Below are 25,567 nucleotides of genomic sequence, written 5' to 3' on the forward strand. Positions count from 1 at the left end.
TGAAATGTGGACCCACGGGCCAATCAGAAAGTTGCTATCAGAAACAATGCCCGACTGTTTTGGACGTAATATGGTCGGTGTTTACATTAGCATCGCTAACACTCAGAGCTAACCTGTACTGGAGAGCATGTGTGTGAAGAAGCAGGAAGTAAAAAGGAACTCACCTTGTGGTATAACCGGCAAGAGAGAAAGCCTTTGAGCTCCATACTGTTTCAGAGATAATCCTTGATAATCCATGATATGGCGTTTCATCATGGCAGCATTTAGTTTAGACAGTAGCTGCCGGGTCCCGCATGAGCTCAGCCCCCTCCTTTTTATTTTTTTAAGCTTTATACCCAAATCAGCACTATTGAAACAGGAAGTGAAATAGAGGGAGATGAGGCATGGCTAGAATGGGTGATCTGTTTGGTATTTTGAGCAAAACACTTCATAGACATGTTTTTTATATATTTTTATATATCTGAGACCTATGCTGTTGCCTACAAATAGCATGATAGGTGACCTTTAAATCAACACCGCTAAGCTAAAGGCGTCTAATGACATATTAAAGTGTAAATGTTGCATATCATATCTTCTTATTGTTTTCTTAGAAAGGTGCACCTTCATATTCGGATGACAATCAGTGTTTGTTTGAAAATTGTGTGTGTGTGTGTGTGTGTGTGTGTGTGTGTGTGTGTGTGTGTGTGTGTGTGTGTGTGTGTGTGTGTGTGTGTGTGTGTGTGTGTGTGTGTGTGTGTGTGTGTGTGTGTGTGTGTGTGTGTGTGTGTGTGTGTGTGTGTGTGTGTGTGTGTGTGTGTGTGTGTGTGTGTGTGTGTGTGTGTGTGTCCTCTGCAGGTGAACACACTGAGTAACACATGTCTCTATCTTCCAGCTGTCAGCAAAGTGATCTCCACAGAAGGGACAGATGTTATTTTACCCTGCTCCCCCAGCACCAGAGAAAACCTCCAAAACAAACTGTTTGACTGGAAGAAGGTCGGTCAGGGAGGAGGAACTCAGCACGAAGTCTTCATGTACGATTCTGCTGTTCATTATGACCGTCATTCAGGTCAGAGTGAGCAGTTTAAAGGACGAGTCTCACATTTTCAAAATGAACTGAAGCACGGAAACGCCTCCATCATCATCAGGAAGACGAAGGTGATCGACAGTGGAAGTTACACCTGCGTTTTTCCACGTCAGCCTCGTGAAGAATTCTGCATTGAGCTCGTTGTTGGTGAGTATTCTCATAAGACAGTAAATAAGCCTTCTTATATACAGATATAAACAAATCTCATGTTCAAGTCTCACCTGCAGCATTCATTCTCCTGTGAGACAATGTTCATCTGCTCTGTCCCTGTTAAATAAACAGACACACTGTTGGATAACCATCAGCCATATTAGTGAAACATGTTCTCATGGTACTGTCCAGCAGACACTGTTTCTGTAAGGAGTGACACAAACAAGCTAAATCTGAGATGGTGCTTCTTTTCAAGATTAAGATAGTACATATTTGTTGTTTAACACGTTTCTGAGGAAAGCTGATAATATCATCCAAGAATTGTAACACACTCCTGTTTTTTTGCCTTTCAGATCCTATCTTAACCTCTTGAGGCTTATCACAGTTATGCACATGTATGCCTCTTTATATGCACCAATTTGAACCTCTTATTATTTCCAAGGTCCTGAGGTACTGAAATATATCCATGGCCTCATTGTTAATTAATCTCTAAGCTTTTATGCAGTGTGTTAGTCTTCCTTGTAGCACAAACACAGGTATCGTGCTGTTGGGCTTAATGGAAAAACTAAGACATTATTTGTTATTCTCCTTTTATTTCCTATTTTAAATACAGTAAATCAGTCATAATAAGAGCCATCAGGCTGATATTTACAGGATATCTACCTTAACTTGTCTTTAAAGTCTGTACAACGTTTGAAGTTGATTGAAAGAAGTGGGTCTGAGATATTTTAGAAAGTGCAGTACAGATCACCTCCAGCAGAGGACTCTATAGCTCTGTTAAACTTATTAAAAGTTACCAAACATTGACAACACATCTATTTTTAATGATGAAAAAGTGTCCCTAAGTGTTAGATATAACCATAAAATGATGTTGTTAACATTTTAATAAATATTTGCATATTTATAATCATTAATTCCTGCCTCCATAAACATATAAGTAAAGTTTCTCTGTTATCTGCGTGTCCTACTGCCACAGACAGTCCAGCTTCATTCACGTCCATATATGGTCAGGCAGGTAATATAATTGGCTACATGCTCACCTTGTTTTCAGAATGCTGGCTTACCATTGGATGAAAGTAGCTGTCAATAAGAAACACATGGCGCGCACGCCAAGGAGCTCGCCTCTGATTGGCTGATTGAGTTAAAGTTCCTTTAGTGACGTCGCTTTAGTTCGTAGAAAGATGCCGATTGGTTTATTTTGTTCGGGGGCGTTTACTGATTTCAGATATACCGAACATCATTCGTTGAATACTTTATCAATACTTTAAATTGACAGAAATAAAGTTGTTTTGAAAGTTAGACGAGCGGAGCTAAAACTCAACGAAGGACACAAATGGCTTTTAGTCACCATATTTTTGACTGCCGCTCACACTGAAACAAGGTACATTTAATCAGTTGACTTTTCTTCTTTAAAACGAGACCGTTTGTGTCTATAAATGTGCGTTTTTGGAGCTTTAAACCCATTTTAACCACGACTAGATTGAATAGCCGGTAAATAGCTAACGGTTTACTGCCGTAAAGTAAAACACGAGCTTTTTCGTGTTCTTATTTCTGTAATTATATCGTTAAGTCTGTTGAAAAGATGAACATTTTAGGTTTCAAACAAGGTATCATTTGTTTGTTATGAATTATAAAGTAATATGAAATACTGTAGTTTCTTTTTAAAATATTATATACACGTAAATCTCGGGTCGTCTGCAACCTCCGCGCTTTAAAACGTTAACTGTCAGAACCATCCCAGGTGAGTCTTGATTTTTACGACATCGCTCTCCACCTCTAAGGTCTGATATTCAAAAACACTTTACTCCTCACTGTGTTGACAAATGGAGATTATTCCTCTGTGTTTAAAGCACCTGTAGGTTTGATGTGTTTTAATGTTTACACTATTTATGTGAGGGCTGTTTACTACTGTGATAATATTGTTGTAGTAATTGTATATAAATCAGCCTCAATACTTTCTATATGTATAATTATTGTTAGGGATCAATGTTGGTAATTTAAGAAAGATACATTAATAATGTCATGGGTCTCAAAGACAGGTCACACAAAAACGAAACAAAAAATAATGGTTATCTAAAAGTCTTCAGTGTCATCATACAAGTCACATAAAGTTATTTTAGTGATGATAAGGTACCAAATGTTAAAATGACAATAGTTTGAAATACGTTCAGCCTATTCTAAACAAAGCTCAGTGCTTTGTGTGTTGGGATGGGTTGTGACACATTTCTATCCTTTCCATCTGAAATACACGTACACCATCAGAGAGGGGATGAACACAAATAATGTTAGTATTTCTAAATCTCTAATGGCTCTTTACAAGTTATGGTTTATGCTGTGTTCACAGGTGCATCTCCAGAACCCTACGTTACAATTATTGATCAAACAAAGGACTGGTCTCTGCTTCAGTGTTTGGTCCGAGGATCTTTTCCTGAACCTAAAGTGGAGTGGAGGGACAGTTCTGGAAACATCCTTTCTGCTGAGGAGCCTCAGGTCTCTAAAACAGGAGACCGATACAGCGTGACCCTCAACACTACTGTGACCAAGACAGACCGTTACCAGTGTGTAGCTACACAGGAGGAGATCAAGCATCAGAGTAAACCTGCACACATCTACGTGCTTCTAAATGGTGAGATATCATTGAAATTGCTCATGTGGTTTATAAAAAACATTTAATGTGTGTCATACTAAACACTATGAAAATGTATTCACTTTTAGTAGCATGTACATTAACCCTGATAATACACTAATAGAGTATTTGCTGTAGGTATATGCAGTCACTCTGATGGTTAGCTTCATGCTTGTTGCTCCAGTGTTTCAGATCGATTGGTCACTGAGAAGTGGAGCTTAGCACCTTTACTCCTAAAGGATGCTCATTTCCTGAAAATCACTAATATCTCAAATGTACGGATGTGTTTCTGATTCTGATCATATTTAATACTAGTAATAACTGACTGAGCCACTGAGTCCCTTATTTACAGATGAATAAAACCTCTAAAGGCTTCATAAACTAAACTTCATGTTGTACAGGTGAACCTCATAAAGTGACCACTGAATGCATCACTGACTAAACTCTGATGACACAGCGGGTGCTCGTGTTTTTTAATACCCTATCTTTATAAAACGTTAGTGTATTCAGAGTCAGTGTCTAATCACAAGTTCTGGAACCAAGCAATGAGTTAATGAACGACCTGAAGGTTCCTCTGAGGTGAACACTGAATCAGGAGAAATGTGGAATCTCAATCCCTGACTATATTTTGGGAATTCCTTTCAAATGAATATAGTTTTATTAAAAGGAGAATCTGCTGTGGTTTCCCCTCAGGCTTTATATTTAAATAGTTTTCTGGAGGTCTCACAAAGCAGACTGGAAACAAGTGGATTCAGAGGAAGTTTAATGCAGAAAACCCAAAGTCCTCAACATTCACATCAGTTGTAATACTCAGAGTACGTTCCATAATATCCAGGTGTGTGTTCCAGTGTGAGCTGAGAGTAACTGTCTCTGCTCACAGAGGGGATTCATGCAGACTGAGAAACACATGATCACCTCAACCTGGAATATCAGACAGACGTATATGACTCATCAACTCAGCTATCTGACATGGAGGAAGGTGAACACAATGTCTACCTGTCACACACAACATGTTTCATCTCATGGTAAATAGTTTTAACATAATAAATGAAGCGTAAAAAGTTAAAGAACGTCTTCTCTGTAAACAAGCTTCTGTCCTGAGTCAGAATAATGTTTGCAGATTTCCTAAAGCTCTAATCTTTAACAGAGTATATGAACATAAGTCATGTGTTAATGTCTCATCGTGTTCTAGGTAGTTTGTATGATTCCTATCTCCTGAGGACCTGCAGGATGGAGTCAGAACAAACGTCCTCACAGGGACAATCACGTTTATCGTATCTTAAATCTGCGTTCACATGTTGAACTATAAACAGCTCTGTGCTGACTTTGTGTTTCTGTTGTTGAGCGCTGCGATCAAACTTTAAATTATTTCAACTTTGACCTCGTTTACTGCTGACCTTTCGATGCACAGCCAATCAGAACAGCTGTGCTAAGAGACACAAGCTATCAGAGGAAACTCAGAAACTGAACTAAACTGTTTTCACCACAAAGCTCTGAGGACAACCTGCAGTAAGAAAAGAGCAAATCATGTGAATGCAGATTAATAGTTACCAGAGTTTAAGAAGAAATGTTTGAAATATCAGATACTGATGGGATGGGAAACTGAGTCTTTTACTGTCAGGGCTTCCTGGGTTTTGATTTAATCTTAAACATGATCTAACAACCATTTTCAAGAAAAGAGACGAGCAAACAACATCTAAATATTTCATTTATAAAGCTGTTTATCATCTGATGTTTCTGTTATGTTCCCAGGTGCAGCTTCAAAACCACATGTCACCATACTTCGTCAGACAGAAGATGGCATGCTGCTTCAATGTGAGATTATTGGAGCTTTCCCTAAACCTCTCCTCCAGTGGAGGAGCAGTTCTGGAAACATGGTCCCTGCTGCAGAGCCTCAGGTCTCAGAGAGAGGAGGCAGCTACGATGTGACCCTCCAAGCTACTGTGACCAAGACAGACCTCTATCAGTGTGTGGTCACTCAGGAGGAGATCAACCATCGCACTGAAGCTGAGATTTATGTGCCGGTCAATGGTGAGAATCTTTCTAAATTATATATAATATCATTTGTTTTGTGTAATTTAGAAATATTTAAATTCAATCTGAAACTCTGAGCCTCCTCTTCATGAAAGAGATGAGAGGAAGACTGAGAGAGGCTGAGATAATAAAGACACACACACACACACACACACACACACACACACACACACACACACACACACACACACACACACACACACACACACACAGACACACACAGACACACACACAGACACACAGACACACAGACACACACACACACACACACACACACACACACACACAGACACACACAGACACACAGACACACACACACACACACACACACACACACACAGACACACACAGACACACAGACACACACACACACACACACACACACACACAGAAACACACACACACACACACACACACACAGACACACACAGACACACACACACAGACACACACACACACACACACACACACACACACACACACACACACACACAGACACACACACACACACACACACACACACACACACAGAAACACACACACACACACACACACACAGACACACAGACACACACACACACACACACACACAGACACACACACACACACACACACACACACACACACACACACACACACACACACACACACACACACAGAAACACACACACACACACACACACACACAGACACACACACACACACACACACACACACACACACACACACACACACACACACACACACAGAAACACACACACACACACACACACACACACACACACACATACACACACACACACACACACACACACACACACACACACACACACACAGGGGCGCCGCCAGGGATTTTGGGCCCCATGAAAATATATCACATTGGGCCCCACCACCAGGCACAGGCCACTTTGTTTATAAATCACCTCGAGGGCCGTACCAAATGGTCTAGCGGTCCGTATACGGCCCGGGGGCCGGAGGTTCCCCACGCCTGCTTTAATATAATAACATTAGTATTAATATCATAACCAAAATGTCGGTGATTAACATTTAGTTTACCTAATACAGACTCCCTCAACGCTTCAAACTGTCCATCATCCAAATAGACTAAAAGCAGTTTTTTGTTTTATATAAATCATTGGCTATGTGGGAAAATACTGTGTTTGAAATGTATAATTAAAATTAGATGTTAGCTTTTAGTTTTGATATGTATATATATATATATATATATATATGTCTCCCTTCAAATATGTTAAGTGGCATGTCATTCAAAACAATGCTGCTCACCTCCTTCAGTTGGGAGAAAAGCTGGTTCAGGTTCAGCATTATGGGGGGACAGGGCTGCTGAGCTTAGAGATGGATCTGTTGGTCCTGGCACCAGGGGGAGGGACAACTGATTTAGTATGAATAGGCGCTAAAAATGTGCCTGCATTTATTAAAGGTGGGTTAGGTAAGAATGGAAAAACCAGCTCGAGTGTGCTAGAATCTGAAAGTACACAACCGAAAAAAATCTGCCACTTCCTTCAGACTTCCTCACAGAGCCCCTCCTCCAAGACACACAAACGCGCACATGACCAATGAGGGCACAAGATAAGTTTGTGCACAGATGGAAGGCTGACAGGCAGGTAGGCCATCCAGTTACTTTAACCGGGTCGGCTCAGATGATTGGTCGTGCTTTTTACAGTACTACGGCTTCCAGAGATGAAATGTTTGTATGTATTTATTGTCAAAGCATTTAATATATTCATTGCTATCGGAACGTTAAGAGCATTCCATGGAATATAACAAGTGTTTCTGAAGTGAATTACCTACCTACCTTTAAATGTCAGCTAAAAGAGCAGTGAAATGAAAAACCTCTGAATTTTCTGTAAAGATATTAACAGTAGTCTTACTTAATGTCAGCTTAGTAAAAACAAAACATTAGCTAATAGATTAATTTCCACCACTCATGGACCACACCTTTTCTTGTGAAAAACTGGGTGACATACTGTCGCCCTTTAGTCCCTCTCTCTTGTCTTTCTCTCCTTTCTCTTCTTTTCTTAGAGCCTGATTTTTTGAGTCGTTGAGACATCGTACAACACAAGTGTAGGCTAAGTACTAGCATCCCTCCTCACATGTTTTCAATCTCTGCAAGTGCCGGTGCCGCACCGCGTTTGGAGGCAGGACCAAACCATTACATGTAAATAGAAGGGGGTGCACAGAGGCTTTGGATAATTAACTTTTGGAAGAAAATAAGTTAAATTAATCGTAAGTTTAGTGAGTACTTTATCAATATAACGTTCTATTAATGTTAATTATTGAAGATTGATGAAAGGTTACTTACATTTTTTTTCTTAATGTTCTAAACGTTTTGGGGCCCCCCTTACGGCGCCCCTACACACACACACACTGTAAACCCCTCCAACAGCTCCCCTCTCAGAGGAAATGGAGACAAACAGGAACTCTGAGTTCAGCTTTCTTAGAAACATGTTAGTCATTGATCACTGAGACGTTCTCCAGAGGAAACATGTTAGTCATTGATCACTGAGACGTTCTCCAGCTGAGAGGAAACATGTTAGTCATTGATCACTGAGACGTTCTCCAGCTGAGAGGAAACATGTTAGTCATTGATCACTGAGACGTTCTCCAGCTGAGAGGAAACATGTTAGTCATTGATCACTGAGACGTTCTCCAGCTGAGAGGAAACATGTTAGTCATTGATCACTGAGACGTTCTCCAGAGGAAACATGTTAGTCATTGATCACTGAGACGTTCTCCAGAGGAAACATGTTAGTCATTGATCACTGAGACGTTCTCCAGCTGAGAGGAAACATGTTAGTCATTGATCACTGAGACGTTCTCCAGCTGAGAGGAAACATGTTAGTCATTGATCACTGAGACGTTCTCCAGCTGAGAGGAAACATGTTAGTCATTGATCACTGAGACGTTCTCCAGAGGAAACATGTTAGTCATTGATCACTGAGACGTTCTCCAGCTGAGAGGAAACATGTTAGTCATTGATCACTGAGACGTTCTCCAGCTGAGAGGAAACATGTTAGTCATTGATCACTGAGACGTTCTCCAGAGGAAACATGTTAGTCATTGATCACTGAGACGTTCTCCAGAGGAAACATGTTAGTCATTGATCACTGAGACGTTCTCCAGAGGAAACATGTTAGTCATTGATCACTGAGACGTTCTCCAGCTGAGAGGAAACATGTTAGTCATTGATCACTGAGACGTTCTCCAGAGGAAACATGTTAGTCATTGATCACTGAGACGTTCTCCAGAGGAAACATGTTAGTCATTGATCACTGAGACGTTCTCCAGAGGAAACATGTTAGTCATTGATCACTGAGACGTTCTCCAGCTGAGAGGAAACATGTTAGTCATTGATCACTGAGACGTTCTCCAGAGGAAACATGTTAGTCATTGATCACTGAGACGTTCTCCAGCTGAGAGGAAACATGTTAGTCATTGATCACTGAGACGTTCTCCAGCTGAGAGGAAACATGTTAGTCATTGATCACTGAGACGTTCTCCAGCTGAGAGGAAACATGTTAGTCATTGATCACTGAGACGTTCTCCAGCTGAGAGGAAACATTGAGACCACGTTCTCTTTCTCTCAGAGTTCATTCACTGACTTTAAACACAGGGAGACTTTGAGGACAGAAGACATGGAGACGTGTCGTGCAGCTCGACTCCAACATCAACACAAGCTGAGGATCTGATCTGAGGATCAGCTGCTGTTAGAGACGTGACATCAGAGAGCTGGGTTTGAGTCTAGATGCTCATGAGTCAGATCCAACTCCACCAGGATCTCATCAGGCTCTAACCAGCTATCAGGTTCAGATGGTTGGAGGAAACATTACCAATAAATGATGTGTGTTTAGTTTCCAGTGTTTCCTCTCTTATTGTTCCCAATCACTCTGACATGCTTTCTTTTGTATTTTAGGAGAAGAATCAGAGAGGAGCTCAGGTTAGTCCTGATTTGAACTAATCTAATATTTAACTTTAAGCTCATCAAACTATAACTGTGTTAGACTGTATTCTTTGTGAATGTGTGTGTAGAGCTCTGAGTCTTTCCCTCAGTGTGTCCACGTGTCCTCAGAGCAGAATCTCTACATGTTCTTTATAGAGTTTTCTGAATGAGTGAAAGCAGCCGTGTAGAGCTCAATTTCATCTCGGGCCACATCAGCGTTATGGTTGCACTCAAAGGGCCGGTTGTAACTTTAAGACTATATAAATATACATATATAAATATTTAATATATATAAACGTATTTATTATATTACATTATTGCCTCTGCATTGGATTATTATGGGATAGAGTAATGACTTCATAATTAACTACGTCTGAAAGCAGAAGTCTAGGCAGGGCAAATAATTGAAAGTCTCTTCAGTGAGAATGTCACAAAATTATTATTTTTTTTAAAAGCAAAATTCTGGAAAGAAAAGTCAAATTCTGAGCAAAATTCATATTTGAGATGCATTGTGGGACATGTAGTTTATGGGCCACGTGCTTCTGTAAATCGGCATGTGACCGTATAATAAACGTATTATATTCTTTCAGAGCTCTTGTGGGGCCACAGAAAATGAAATGGCGGGCCGGATTTGGCCCCCGGGCCTTGAGTTTGACCCCCCTGAGTGAAAGTGTACTTGTGTCTGGAGGCTCTGCTGCAGAAACCCAGAGTGAGTTTCCCTCTGGAGAAACATCAGGATGTGAATCTGCTCTTCACTGAGCTGCAGTCAGGGAGGAGGACGTTCTGTAGTTCAGGAGGAGCAGCAGAACCTCTCTGTAGAAACACTCAGAGTACACTTTAGTCTTTAGAGAATCAGCAAACTAGCATCACATGTTAGAAGATGATCCCATGTCTAAATGTGTCAGATCAGAGGGTCTTCCTCTCTCAGATAGATTCAGTCAAACACTGAATATATTGCCCTCTCACGTGTTTTGGAGTATACATCAAACTAAATGGACACACTGTAATTTGTAGAGGAGAGTGAGAGGTCAGAGTGAACGTCTCTGTTTCCTCTGCAGAGCTCAGCTTCAGATGTTCTCTGACTGAGAGCTTTAATCTGAAGAGAACAACATGCTCTGACCGTCTGAGTGACATCAACCTTTCTCTTTAGGGTCGATCACTGGATGGATTGTTGCTGGAGTTCTCGGCGCTGGATTTTTTGTAGTTCTCGTGGTTCTTGTTGGTGGAGGTGTTGTTGTAGTTCGAGTTGTATCCAAGGATCGCACCAAACTAAATCAACTTAACGGTAGGTTTGAATAATGTTTATATCAACAGATTCAACAGAATTTGTATTATTAATTGTGTCCTAAAGTCAGGTGGGATTTTAAATATCATTTTGTTTTCCTTCCTGCAGAAAAGATAGAGAAACTTGAAGATGAACAGAAGAAGACTTCCTCCCAAGACACGCTTCCTGCAGATTCTGTAGCTGATCCTCCTGAGAATAAAATCCTGCTGAAGTATGATCCGTGAGTCAGAAAGGTCACCGGGTTCACCTGTGCTGAGGTGTGTGTGTTCACAGTGTACTGTGTGATATGTGAGGACATTTGATCTGCTCCTCATTCATTTCAGAGAGTGAAGAGCTGGTCATGGGTTCACAGGTCAAATATCAAACTCCTGTAAATCGTAAACATTTCAGAAAAAGAAAACTTGAAGTAAGAGTAAAATAATGTAATCCTGTATATACAACTACATTCTGATCCTCAGCTGTGAAACTCCTGCATGCTGTCAGTTCATCCTCAGCTTCTGTCCTTCAGAGAGAGAACGGATGAATTAGGGACCTTTTTAACAGCTCCATAGTTGTAGTCCTTTAACAGCTCCTTAGTTAGAGGACTACAACTAGGACTACAACTATGGAGCTGTTAGAGGACTACAACTAGGACTACAACAGCTCCATAGTTGTAGTCCTCTAACAGCTCCATAGTTGTAGTCCTCCAACAGATGCTCTCCTGCTGCTTGTAGTTCTTAAAGGATGTAGAGACGGCATTAGCAGAAACTCTCTCTGATCTGAAGCTGCTGTCTCGCTGTAAAGAAATGTACTCTGGAGCTGGAATATAATGTGACTTATTTTATATTTTTGTATTGACATTGTTTGTTACGAGCTTGTTGTTTGTGATGTTCTTAAAGTGCTAATCCAAAGTATATCAGCTGAATGATGACCTGCTGTTACTGTGATGCTTGAACTGTTTTTATTGTATCTAAATATGTGTTAATGTTATTCTCTGATGCACTGCAGGGTTTATCACGTGATTAAAGCTTTAACATTTATGTCCAAATGTTTGAATAAAACATCCTCTGAGCTTCTGATGACTTGAATGATTTATTTATGGGACTCATATTAACTCATTTTAGTCTTGACCTAAGATTTCCATTGTCATAACTGCACTGTAGCTTTGTACAAATTACAATAAAAGCCTTGAATCTTGATTATATATTTTGACATATCTAACTTTTTAATGTACACATGATTTAACTACACAAAATAAGGTCTGTAAAGTCTCCTCCGTCTCCTCCTTTACTCTGACCACAACCTCTCATCTGTAAAGTGTCATGACTGTATCTGCTATCAATGTGACATATGTCCACAGACAGGAACATGAGCACCCAGAAAAGTACCTTTAAACTCCTCTGTGGTAGTTCCTGCTACAGGAGCACATTTTGAAGACACACACAGACTCACAAACAATACCAGGCTGAGATATTATGGGGAATAACGGGAGTTATCAATTTCACTATTTACTGTATCACATTACTGGGATGATACAATGATACTCATGGCACACCTTCTGAAGCCTGCACATTCATGGTCTCTGGCACCACCCAGTGGTTTTTGCTGCAACAACAATTAAGGGACAGTATCTTTATTTCATTTTGATATGTGATGTGTTCTGTACCAAACCTGGATGTTTTAAGTCTGTAGAATACTGCTTGTAGGTCGGGACCTGTTCGAATAACAGAAATATTGTGGGTTACCATGGGGACGTTACCCGCACATTTTCGTAAAGCAGAAACATTTTTATTTATATTTTGCGGCATGTTATTTGTATGTTTGCACTTTATCAACACCAAGCCACATTCTTTACTGTCTCAATGAGCCTTGAGGGTTTGTACAAATAATTGTCAATAAAAAACAAAATAAAAACATGGAGATGTTCTCTTTAAACGTCATGACGCAATCACACAGAGTTACGTTAAGGCGGAAGTGGGCGTGGTTAAATGTGAACTGGGTTTGAAAGTCGATAGACGAGCATTTCTTTTATGTAATTCGTACTTACCTTATGTCATTGTCTACCCCTGATGAACCCATATGAGGTTAAATATGTCCTTGAATAAGAAATAGGAAACAACACCCATGGTCGATAATCATGTTTACACTTGCAGTAAGTACATATCACCGGTATTACAAATCAATAACTCATCGCTCTGGTTCAGATGAATGTTGTCAGGTGTTTTTTTTCTTTTTCTTTGCGGAACACCTCTGTGTAAAATGTACAACATTTAAGGCACTTATTTTCGGTTAATAACATTGAATAGTGCAAATACAGTATAAAATAAAAATAAACAGTTTACATCTAACACAAATAGAAACTACATTAAAAAACAATCATTTACAACCAGAAGTACTCCGATCTTGTACTTGAGCAAAAGTAGAAGTACTCAGATCTTGTACTTGAGTAAAAGTAGAAGTACTCAGATCTTGTACTTGAGTAAAAGTAGAAGTACTCAGATCTTGTGCTTGAGCAAAAGTAGAAGTAACAGAGTGTAGGAATACTCTGTTTCAGTAAAAGTCCTGCATTCAAAATGTTACTCAAGTAAAAGCAGAACAGTATGAGCATCACCATGTAGTTAAAGCAGAGACAGTAAAAGTAGTCATTGTGCAGATTGGTCCATTTCAGAATAATATACATGATATGTTTTATAATGATTGATCATGAAAGTGTTCTCAAAGCTGGTAACGGTGCAGCTAGTTTGAATGACTTTGTATACTGCAGGGTAGCTTGTGGATTTACTCCAGGTGGAACTAAAGTCTGATTTAACACTTGATTATATTTCACATCATTCATCCACATCTGTAAAGTAACTAAAGGTATTAAATACATGTTGTGGAGTAAAAGTACACCATTTACCTCTGAACTGTAGTGGAGTAGAAGTACAAAGTAGTATAACATGGAAATACTCAAGTAAAGTACAACTACCTCAAAATTGTACTTAATTACAGTGCTTGAGTAAATCTACTTAGTTACTTTACACCTTTGGGTACTTTAGTTTAGTTTATTTTTTAGTTTATTTTTATTTTTTTCGATCGTGTAAAACCAAAGAAAATACAAATGAAACAAAAAATGATACAGACATGATACAGTATTATACAAATGAATGCAATAACAAAACGAAATATTTAATTCATAATTGAATAATCTGTATTATCATTGTCTGATATCAATAAACAACAAAGCTTTAGCTAATTACACGTCCGAAAAGGGGTCAGAAGAAGTTTACACTTATTTAATCCGACCCCTTCTCCATTTTTTTTACATCTTAATATATGTTAACATACAATATAAATGTATACTTATAATCTTGAATAATTTATATAATCATTCATATAATATATACAGGCAAGTTAGGAGAATGGTCTCTATATATTTATATATACATATGTACATACAGAAATGCATACAAACACAAATTCATAAATAGAATACAAAACAAGAATATAAACAGTTATGGTTTATTAGTTTCATCCCTTGTGAGAATTGTGTCTTTATACCTCTTTTTGAATAGTTTTATGTTTGGACATCGCTTTAGCTCCTCACTCAAATTGTTCCAGATCTTCACCCCACAAACAGAAACACAAAAATGTCTCTTTGTTGTGCGCACCTTAACATTAGTTAATATAAATGAACCACGTAAATAATAATTACCTGTGGGTTATCTGTCGCCACTTTTTATTGTGGGTAGCTGGCTCCTCCACATTAATTTTTTCATTTCTCTAAATAACAAACATTAATCCTATTTTGCGGCGATGGGTTAGGCGTATTTAGAGAGTCTGAAAAAAAAGTGCGTATTTAGAGAGTCAGGAAGTGATGGATACACGGATCGTGTTCAAATCAATAGGCACGCAATGACTACATAATAATTATCACGCCACCAAACACAGTTTAAAACTAAAGTAACCAGCCTGTTTGGAAAATGTAAGAAGTAGAAAGTACAGGTATTTGTTTTGGAAATGTAAGAAGTAGAAAGTACAGGTATTTGTGTTGGAAATGTAAGAAGTCAACGTAAAAAGTCGTCAGAAAAATAAGCAGTGGAGTAAAGTACTGATACCAGAACAATGTACTTAATTACAGTAACGAAGTATTTGTACTCAACTACTTCCCACCTCGGTTTATAACAGAGTAAGGGTCTATTCAAGTGACATAAATAAAGTCAAATAATAAAAAGATCCGCATGTGTTATGAAAACTCACCGCTAGAGGACAGTATTTCAAAACAACACTCGATGCAAGCTACCACTAAGGCAGCAGACGAAGAAGAAGCCTCAGTAGCCATTATGTAGAATGTAGAACTCTTCGGTCTGAAAACAGATTGTTCTCCCCTAGAAACAGAGACCCTGCACCGGGGAGACCAGCACCGCGAACAGGACGTCTATAAACCCCACCCGAGGAAGTGTGTGTGTTGTTTTTAAAGACGATGAGGCAGCCACACACACACCGGATGTGTCCTCTGAGGAAAGAGATAAAATGAAAGGTAAAGGAGCCGAGTTGTGCTCCATGGAGGCTGGAAACAGTGAGGTGATTCTGTGTGATCCTAACGACTGTGTGGACAAGAAAACGGACCATGTTTTCAACCTGCTGTCCCTGAACGACACCGTGAACAACCAGCACCATCACACCGTGGAAGACGTGGTTCTCACAAACAAATATGGCGATAAGATCTGCGGTCAGATCTGCACGGAAAACAACGAGAGTAAACTGGTCAGGGGGGTGACGTCACATGCATTGATTTCAGGCACTTCTTCTTCGTCATCTTCTTCATCGTCTTCTTCTTGTGAAGCCATGGACACCTCGGGGTTTATTTCAGGGCTGCAGCAGGAGGGTGTAAACACGGCCTCGTCCACTGGTCCTGGATCTGCTGCTGCTGGGGAAACCTTCTCCGGAACCATCACCATAAACAACCAAAGCATCATAGTGACTATAGAGAACGGGATTCTCACTCTGGCTGCCCCCCCGGAGGGATATGTGCACAAGGAGGACGACATGGTGAGTTTAAAGGAACACCTGGGCATGAAGGACCATGAGGATATTGTGCTCCTGAACTACGACAGTGGCACTAAGTCCATTGGGAAAATCAGCACCTTAGCAGTGACCAATCAGCAGGAAGAACCCAGAGCTGGTTTGTCTGTCAGTGAGTCCGATCTGGCTCTGGTGGATGATTGCTCTCTATCAGATCATGGCACTTCTTTGGCTGCTATTGTGAAGCAGGAGGCAGGGGGGGTGTGTGCTGTCACTGAGGCAGATCTGGTCAACCCGTGCCCTAAAAACTCACTCACAGACTGTGATAATGCTGATTTCCAGTCGTTACCCCTCATCAGGTCCAAAAAAGACACGCTGGTGCCCATTGGGTGTCCAGAACCGGGCTGCGCTTTCACGTTTGATTCACGACAGAAACTGAAAGTGCATCTTCTGAACCACGCTGAGGACCCGAGGCCGTATCAGTGCACGGTGCAGGGCTGTGGATGGGCTTTCGGCACTTCTTACAAACTAAAAAGGCACCTCCAGTCCCATGACAAGCAGAGGCCGCACACCTGTCAGTTTGAAGGCTGCGGGCGGCGGTTCACCACCGTCTACAACCTGAAGGCTCACGTTAAGGTTCACGAACAGGACAACGCCTTCACCTGTGAGATCTGCAGCGAGAGGTTTCGCAGCGCCACGCGACTCACCAACCACCAGAGGGTCCACTTCGAGCCCCAGAGACCCCACAAGTGTGAATTCCCAGGTAAAACAAAGTGGATTTGAATGTGTCTTGCCTTTTATTTGTGAGTATACGCCATCAGGTGTTGGCTGAGGCTCTGGTGCCGGAAGCTGTGTGTTTCATGATAGTCTATACACACACTACATGCCTGGTAAGCATGAAGACATGAGCAACACTTTGAACTGATTGAAAAGAAACACTACTGCATTGAGCCCCCCACAAACAACACACACACACACACACACACACACACACACACACACACACACACACACACACACACACACACACACACACATGCATGATAACAACACAAGTGTACGACTCTTTGTGTACGCTATCTTCAGACCATTTAAAACAAGCTGTCCTAACACAAGTTGGTGGCGACACGTCCCCCAGCGTCCTCAGTATGAAGGATGCTTGTCTATCAGTCTGATGCTTTATCCCTAACACCACCTCCCGCTCTCTCCCTACACGTTCAGGCTGTGAGAAAACCTTCATCACCTTCAGCGCTCTGTTCTCCCACAACCGCACTCACTTCAGAGAGACGGGACACTTCACCTGCTCCTTCCCCGGCTGCGACAAGACGTACGACAAGGCCTGCCGCCTCAAGATCCACATGAGGAGTCACACGGGTGAGGCTTTGAGACTCTGGATCAACACCAGTGGTATTATGAAACCCTCTGTGTTGTTCACCTCTTCTTCTCAGAGAGGTTTTCAGGCTGAGAGAGAAAGTCATTCTTCAATCACATGATGCTGCAAATGTGTCGCTCTCGGTGCGATTCGAGCAGCTGCTTGTTTTCAAAACATTACATTCCTAAGCTAGTCACTGAAGAGCAAGCACATGTTCTGAGTCCTTTAAATGAAGGCATCACACCTTTCTCTGTACTGCTGCTGTTCCAGAGGTGTGAAGCACTTTGAATTGCGTTGTGTCTGAAAGGTGCTGTAGAAACTAACCTGGGCTGAGACCACAGTCAGCTGCTTAGCTCTCTGATACAGGTGCATTGGTAGATAAGAAACATCTAATAACCTATTGTTGTTGTTGTTGTTGTTGTTCCAGGTGAGAGACCGTTTGTATGTGACTCTGGAGGCTGTGGCTGGTCCTTCACCAGCATGTCCAAACTGCTCCGACATAAACGGTAAATAACTTTTGTTGTCCTCTTTGTTTAAACTGCATGAACTCCAACATGCACCGACAAATTAGAACGGACTCACCTGTTGTCATAACTTAGTGCAGGTGTAGGCAACCCTCTTGCCCCCTGAGGGTCTCCAGACAAACGTTAACATGGAAGTAGTTAGCGCCGGGGCACCCGAAATAAAAAATTAAGATAATTTGTCGACTACTGCGTCACACCCTCCCATTCCCTGGCCCCTTCCCTTAGAGGTGTCTTAGTTTGAGACCCCCAGCCATTGATAAATCCCCCCAAAAACCCAGTCAAGTAGTGCCAACATGATAGCTTAACTGTGTGCTTAATATTTGTTAGTAATTAGTAAAGAAAAAAAGTCATTTGAAATGCAACTTCCAGAACAAGCACACAGCATTTGTTGCTCCTTATGTTGTGACAGGTAAACATTGCATTAGACTTTTAGCATTTCTCTTTATTGTTGATCTATAAGTTCATAAAACAATATATAAACCTTTTTATAAGACATTTTTTAAATATGTTTTGCAGCTGCAGACGTAAAAAATGTCTCCTTTGATAGTGAATGTTACCGACCCATGACCTAGGCCTTTAGTGGTCTGTACACCAACACTTTGCATTAAGTGCAACACAAACTGTGATACGTCATACAAGTCAATCGGCTGAGGTTTAGTTAGTGGTGTTGCTGCACTGCATTATGGGTTAGATACTGACTGCTTGTGCTGTCACGTAACATTCATTAGTAAACTTCAGCTTGCCGTCGCAGCTTCATTAGTGAACGTGTGTTTTGGGAATGTTAGTTAATGTTAATGCAGGTTTCGGTTCCTATTGCCATTTGGTGTCATTTCAGTTTTGATTTATTGGCTTGAAAATGTAGTTTTTTTTCTGCTATCTGTCCGTGCACTCGTTGTTCCTCTCACTGACCACACACTTCCCTTTCTATGTGTTTCAGGAAACACGACGATGACCGGCGCTTCGTCTGCACGGAGGAGGGTTGTGGGAAGTCCTTCACCCGGGCGGAGCACCTGAAGGGGCACAGCATCACTCACCTGGGCACCAAGCCCTTCCAGTGCCACGCTGAAGGTGACCAGACCACGCCGAGATGCGTCTTTATGAACAGACGATTTGAATAGACTATAATGTGATAGGGCCGCTCAATGCATCGTATTTCAATCGCAATTACGATTTTGGCTGAAAACGACATAATCGAAATAAAACAATGTTTTTTTTTTTTTTTTTTTTTTTTCAGTTGAGTTTTACTTAAAGTTCGGGGTAATCAACTGTTAAAAACATACTGTTCACATCTTTTCCAATAAATGGATGTTTTCAAAGTAAATGGATAATCGTTTTTAATAATCGTGATATCAATTATTGACGAAAATAATCCAGATTATGATTTTTGCCATAATCGAGCAGCCCTATAATGTGATATATGATATTGACTTCCATACAGTAACTCATGTCTCTCTGTGTGTATAATAACTCGTCTCTTCCTGAACAGTAACCCATGTCTCTCTGTGTTCAGTAACCCATGTCTCTCTGTGTTCAGTAACCCATGTCTCTCTGTGTTCAGTAACCCATGTCTCTCTGTGTGTATAATAACTCGTCTCTTCCTGAACAGTAACCCATGTCTCTCTGTGTTCAGGCTGTAATGCTAAGTTCTCGGCTCGCAGCAGCCTCTACATCCACTCTAAGAAACACAAGCAGGAGGGCGGCAGCGCTCTGAGGAGCCGCTGCCCGCTGCCAGACTGCAGCAAACACTTCAGCTCCAGGAGCTCCATGAGGAGTCACATGATCAAACACCACCACCTGAGCCCAGGTAACACACACACACACACACACACACACACACACACACACACACACACTCAGAATGTTGTAACCATATACTTTTTTCCAGCTTCTCAAAAAAAAAAAGTTAACTAGCAGAAGTGCTAACTGAGTTCTGAAGCTCAGGAATGAGTACTAAAAAGTACAGATTTTAGGACTCATTCCTGCACCACTTGTTCCCCCAAAACTGCAACATGTCCCCGTTACTTCATCTCTCCTTCCTCTCTCCCCCCCCCCTACAGATATTCTGAGTCAGATGGAGACCACGCCCTCTCTGACCCCCAGCAGCGAGCTCATCAGCTCCGCCCCAGCAACGGCTGCCGGGCCCTGTGTTTCGGGAGGCGATCAGCTGACCAACCTGGACCTCAGCTCTTTGTTCTCAGCTGTCCCCGGAGGCCCCGCCCCCCCCACGGCTCTCGGAGTGAGCATCCCCGTCGGTTCAGTCTCTAACAGCACTTTCTCCATGGATCTGTCTCTCGTCAGCGCTGGGATTCTCACCATAGACTCCGTCTCCTCTTCCTCCGTCATCCCCAAAACCGTGGACCCTCTTATCCTGGCATCCGGCCCCGAAATGGCCCCGCACCACGGTTTGGAGGGCGATGTCCTGCCCCCTCAGGTGACTCTAAACCTGGATGATGTTCAGACGGTCTCCCCCGAGGCTCTGGGAAACCTCACCTCTCTCACAAACTCTCTGGAAGTCGTCCCCGTCTCAGAGCTGCTCTCCTCCCCCTCCAAGGTGGTGGATTTGGGGGTGCAGGTTGTGGATGTTGGGGGTCAAGTGGTGGATTTGGGGGGTCAAGTGGTGGATGTTGGGGGCCAGGTGGGCACGGGACCCCTGCTGGGCTGTGTGGAGGTTTTGGGGCCTGATGAGGGAGGGAAGGTCCTCTCTCAGTTTGTGTTTCCGGGGCACAGCAGCAGCTTCAGCCCCCAGAAAGAGGCGGAGCTCAGCGTGGGGTCGCCCAGCGGCTTCCTGGTGAGTGTGAACACCGTTTATACTTACACTTTATTTATCACTTGTGTATAGACTCTTATGGGACTACTTCTATTCTAATTTATCTGTTTTATTGTGTTGCTCTGTGGGAGGAGCCTGTGACCTCAGATTTTCATTGTCATACCTACACTGTAGCTACGAACACATGACATTAAAGGCCTTCAATCTTGAATCTACTTCCCGGTGTAACTGTCGTGGATCCGATGTAACACTCACAACATTACAGAGCAAGACAAAGAGGAATCAATACGACACAGAGTGTAATGTCCTATAGACCAAGAGAATCGTACAGGTTGAATGACTTCAAACAGCATACGTTATACTTTCACACGGGGTGTAGCGGCGACAAGCAAAGACATACAACTGAAAATGAACTCAATATAAAAACTGCCGCTGAGACCAGAGAGAGAAATATCCAGAGTCCAGGCACGAATATCCTTTTTGTGCGTTTTATCCTAATAACACAGAACTAAGGTTCCTCATTCTCTCCTGTGGCTTTCCTCCTTTCCTCCTTTCCTCCTTTCCTCCTGGTAAAAAACCACATGCCCACTGGAGTAAATACTGTATTGATTGATTGATTGCTGAACTGAAGAGTCCAACAGTCTAACCGTATTAAATCGTGGCACCTTGTTTCTCTGATTTGATGGACACATATATTCACTGTTCAGGACTTGACTGACCTCGGAGACGGTCTCATCAGGTTGTCTTTGAGTCTCTCACAGGGCGGAGCTGCAACCTTCGGTGGAGCAGTTTTGACTTGTAGTATTGCAATACTGTGGAATATTCAGATTCACAGGTGTATCATCTCTGCTGTAGCTAGCATTAGCCGCTACTAAGGATGCCAGTGATTATTGGAATATTCGTTACAGTCTCCATAATCGAATATTATTTTTAAAAATCGATTTTATTTATATATTTTTAATTATTATTTATGTTTTTTTTTTTTTCTGGCTTAGTTTCAACCAAAATATAGACTAATGCTAAAAATAGTAATAGTATTAATAATTGTAAATGGCCATTGGTCACACCACCAGTTTGTTTTATTGTAAACTTGGAGGAAGCCTGCGTGCAGAGCAGACTGCTGCTGCAGCACGCTACACACCGCCCCCGCCCCCACCCCCCCTCTCCCTCACACGTGCGACTAAAGATGAACAAAGCGGCAGGTAAAAAGAGTTCAAGGCGCTGCATCATTTTTTTAATTTGTCGTTTATTTGGTTTGTACTGTTAAACATGTTCCAGTAAAGAAAACTAAGGAATTCCTTTTGACTGAGTTTTTTTTTTTTCTCTCCCGCGGGGGGGGGGGGGGGGGGGGGTCGGTCGAATAATCGATTATTATTCGCCAGGGCTGCCGAATAATCGATTTTGATCATGGTCAATTTCTGGCAACCCTAGCCTCTACTAGCACAACACACACACACACACACACACACACACACACACACACACACACACACACACACACACACACACACACACACACACACACACACACACACACACACACACACACACACACACACACACACACACACACACACACACACACACACACACACACAGCTGCATAGTTTCACTCTTTATAAACAAGGAAGTAATTGACAATGAAAAAGTCAGTGTGTCTGGTGGTTCTGCTGCTTCCTTCTTTTTGTTTAAAGAGGCCATTATACTTTTTGGGGGTTTCCCCTTTCCAGTAGTTTGTGAATAGGTTTCTGTGCACTGCTTATAGATGCTCTGCAAAGGCTAGAAAACAAACATTAAAGCATGTAAACATGTCGTCACAGCAGAGACACTGCACACTAACATGAACCTGAAGTGAGCAGAACGCGTCCTCTTTAAAGCGATCATCATGCGGCCGACAGTCAGAGGAGTTACTCTTCAATAGAAATACACATTTGTTTGTATTTTAATATCAAGGCTCCTCTCTTTAGGAGCTGGCATTAGCATCTGCTTTTATCAGACGGAGTAGATTCAAGATGCAAAGGTTTTATTCTCATGTGCTCAAAGCTACAGTGTAGAAATGGCAATCACATTCTTCTGACCTGAGCTGCTCCAACGACGCAACGTATATAATAAAATACAAAATAGTGCAAGAAGTCTATATACACGTAAATAGAATATGATATGTACAAGAACAGAATGTAACATTTAAATGTTGTATTGTAGTTCTTGTTATCCGTTAAACGCCTGTGTGATGGTGTGTATTCTCATGGCACTACTTCTATTATATTCTACTTTATTTCTATTTACTTGCACTATTTAATCTGTGTTATTGTGTTGCCCTGTGGGAGGAGCCTGTGACCTCAGATGTTCATTATCATAACTACACTGTAGCTACGAACACATGACATTAAAAGCCCTCTTGTAGTAACTTCTGTACCTTGTTGTTCTCAGGAGAGTGGAGGCTCAGCGAGGACGGACTACAGAGCCATCCAGCTGGCCAAGAAGAAGAAGCAGAGAGGACCTGCAGCTTCTTCTGGTAAGAGACACACATTGATCAAAGGTCACCTAATATACAAAGTCCTCTTCTCCATGTCTCTTCTTCATCAACATGTGTCCCCTCTTCTTCATGTCTCTTCTTCATCAACATGTGTCCCCTCTTCTTCATGTCTCTTCTACATCAACATGTGTCCCCTCTTCTCCATGTCTCTTCTACATCAACATGTGTCCCCTCTTCTTCATGTCTCTTCTACATCAACATGTGTCCCCTCTTCTTCATGTCTCTTCTACATCAACATGTGTCCCCTCCTCTCCATGTCTCTTCTACACCAACATGTGTCCCCTCTTCTTCATGTCTCTTCTACATCAACATGTGTCCCCTCTTCTCCATGTCTCTTCCACATCAACATGTGTCCCCTCTTCTTCATGTCTCTTCTACATCAACATGTGTCCCCTCTTCTTCATGTCTCTTCTACATCAACATGTGTCCCCTCTTCCTCATGTCTCTTCTACATCAACATGTGTCCCCTCTTCTTCGTGTCTCTTCTACATCAACATGTGTCCCCTCTTCTCCATGTCTCCTCTACATCAACATGTGTCCCCTCTTCTTCGTGTCTCCTCTACATCAACATGTGTCCCCTCTTCTCCATGTCTCTTCTACATCAACATGTGTCCCCTCTTCTCCATGTCTCTTCTACATCAACATGTGTCCCCTCTTCTTCATGTCTCTTCTACATCAACATGTGTCCCCTCTTCTTCATGTCTCTTCTACATCAACATGTGTCCCCTCTTCTTCATGTCTCTTCTACATCAACATGTGTCCCCTCTTCCTCATGTCTCTTCTACATCAACATGTGTCCCCTCTTCTTCGTGTCTCTTCTACATCAACATGTGTCCCCTCTTCTCCATGTCTCCTCTACATCAACATGTGTCCCCTCTTCTTCGTGTCTCCTCTACATCAACATGTGTCCCCTCTTCTCCATGTCTCTTCTACATCAACATGTGTCCCCTCTTCTCCATGTCTCTTCTACATCAACATGTGTCCCCTCTTCTTCATGTCTCTTCTACATCAACATGTGTCCCCTCTGTGGAAAGAGACTCTGAAAGTTTCAGGAACAAAGATTCTCTCTCTTTTTGATCCATTTCTATAAAAACCTGTCTGAAAATGAGCTGATCAGATTTTGGCCACTTTATGATGTCATAACGATGTTTTGTCTTGTGTAACCATTAGCCAATCAGCAACCAAGTTAACCCCCCCGACCCCCCTTATCACCTGAATCTCTAGAGCACTATTGAGTTCTTTCTAACCAAATGTCTCTCAGAGGGACGTGAGGATGAACGTAGAGTGCTGACGGTGTTTTATTTTAATTTTATCTCTCCAGGCGCGTCAGGGCCGAGTCAGAGGAAGAGTAAAGGAGGGAAGGCAGCCTCTGGGCCGTCTGCTGGTCGCTATGGTGACGGAGCAGCAGCAGCCAATGGGGGCCTGACGTTGAGAGACCCTGTGACCGGAGCTCAGTACGTCCAGATCCAACTGCTGCAGGTGAGAGACACACACACACACACCTGATTATAACACCCACACACACATCTGATATTATTACACGGCTTAGTTGTATACTCAATTCTGATTGGTCAATTCAGAACATGTGACACGTTGTTAATACAGTAGAACAGACCGCTGTCAAGCACTATAACGACCGTTGCTAGGGAGTATCAAGGGAGAGAAAGCAAAAAGAGGTTAAAAGACGGAGCGCTTCACGTCAAATAAATGAACAGAAGAAAGCAGACAAGAAGTGAACACTAACAGGAACACGGTATGGACTACAGACAGGAAGTGAACACTAACAGGAACACGGTATGGACTACAGACAGGAAGTGAACACTAACAGGAACACGGTATGGACTACAGACAGGAGGTAAACACTAACAGGAACACGATATGGACCACAAACAGGAAGTGAACACTAATAGGAACACGATATGGACCACAAACAGGAAGTGAACACTAACAAGAACACGGTATGGACTACAGACAGGAAGTAAACACTAACAAGAACACGGTATGGACTACAGACAGGAAGTAAACACTAACAGGAACACGGTATGGACTACAGACAGGAAGTGAACACTAACAGGAACACGGTATGGACTACAGACAGGAAGTGAACACTAACAGGAACACGGTATGGACTACAGACAGGAAGTAAACACTAACAAGAACACGGTATGGACTACAGACAGGAAGTGAACACTAACAGGAACACGGTATGGACTACAGACAGGAAGTGAACACTAACAGGAACACGGTATGGACTACAGACAGGAAGTAA

General features: G+C 41.9%; 2 protein-coding genes across 2 annotated transcripts in view; both read left to right on the forward strand.

Annotated features, from left to right (window-relative positions):
• LOC307041508 (E3 ubiquitin-protein ligase TRIM39-like) overlaps positions 1-12,171 on the forward strand; it is a 75,125-nt gene extending 62,954 nt beyond the window's left edge. Inside the window, exons 3-8 of the mRNA XM_079684964.1 lie at positions 872-1,210; positions 3,558-3,839; positions 5,592-5,870; positions 9,805-9,828; positions 10,982-11,116; positions 11,225-12,171. Of these exons, the coding sequence (XP_079541090.1) occupies positions 872-1,210; positions 3,558-3,839; positions 5,592-5,870; positions 9,805-9,828; positions 10,982-11,116; positions 11,225-11,340 (1,175 nt within the window). The 3' untranslated portion in view covers positions 11,341-12,171. The remainder of the gene's footprint in view (positions 1-871; positions 1,211-3,557; positions 3,840-5,591; positions 5,871-9,804; positions 9,829-10,981; positions 11,117-11,224) is intronic.
• Positions 12,172-15,367: 3,196 nt separating this feature from the next.
• Positions 15,368-25,567, forward strand: part of LOC307041495 (zinc finger protein ZXDC-like) — a 12,980-nt gene continuing 2,780 nt past the window's right edge. Inside the window, exons 1-8 of the mRNA XM_079684944.1 lie at positions 15,368-16,862; positions 17,321-17,473; positions 17,899-17,977; positions 18,933-19,063; positions 19,626-19,799; positions 20,053-20,783; positions 23,193-23,277; positions 24,620-24,777. Of these exons, the coding sequence (XP_079541070.1) occupies positions 15,608-16,862; positions 17,321-17,473; positions 17,899-17,977; positions 18,933-19,063; positions 19,626-19,799; positions 20,053-20,783; positions 23,193-23,277; positions 24,620-24,777 (2,766 nt within the window). The 5' untranslated portion in view covers positions 15,368-15,607. The remainder of the gene's footprint in view (positions 16,863-17,320; positions 17,474-17,898; positions 17,978-18,932; positions 19,064-19,625; positions 19,800-20,052; positions 20,784-23,192; positions 23,278-24,619; positions 24,778-25,567) is intronic.

The sequence above is a fragment of the Notothenia rossii genome, assembly GCF_949606895.1.
Source record: "Notothenia rossii genome assembly, chromosome: 5".
Classification (NCBI taxonomy): domain Eukaryota; kingdom Metazoa; phylum Chordata; class Actinopteri; order Perciformes; family Nototheniidae; genus Notothenia; species Notothenia rossii.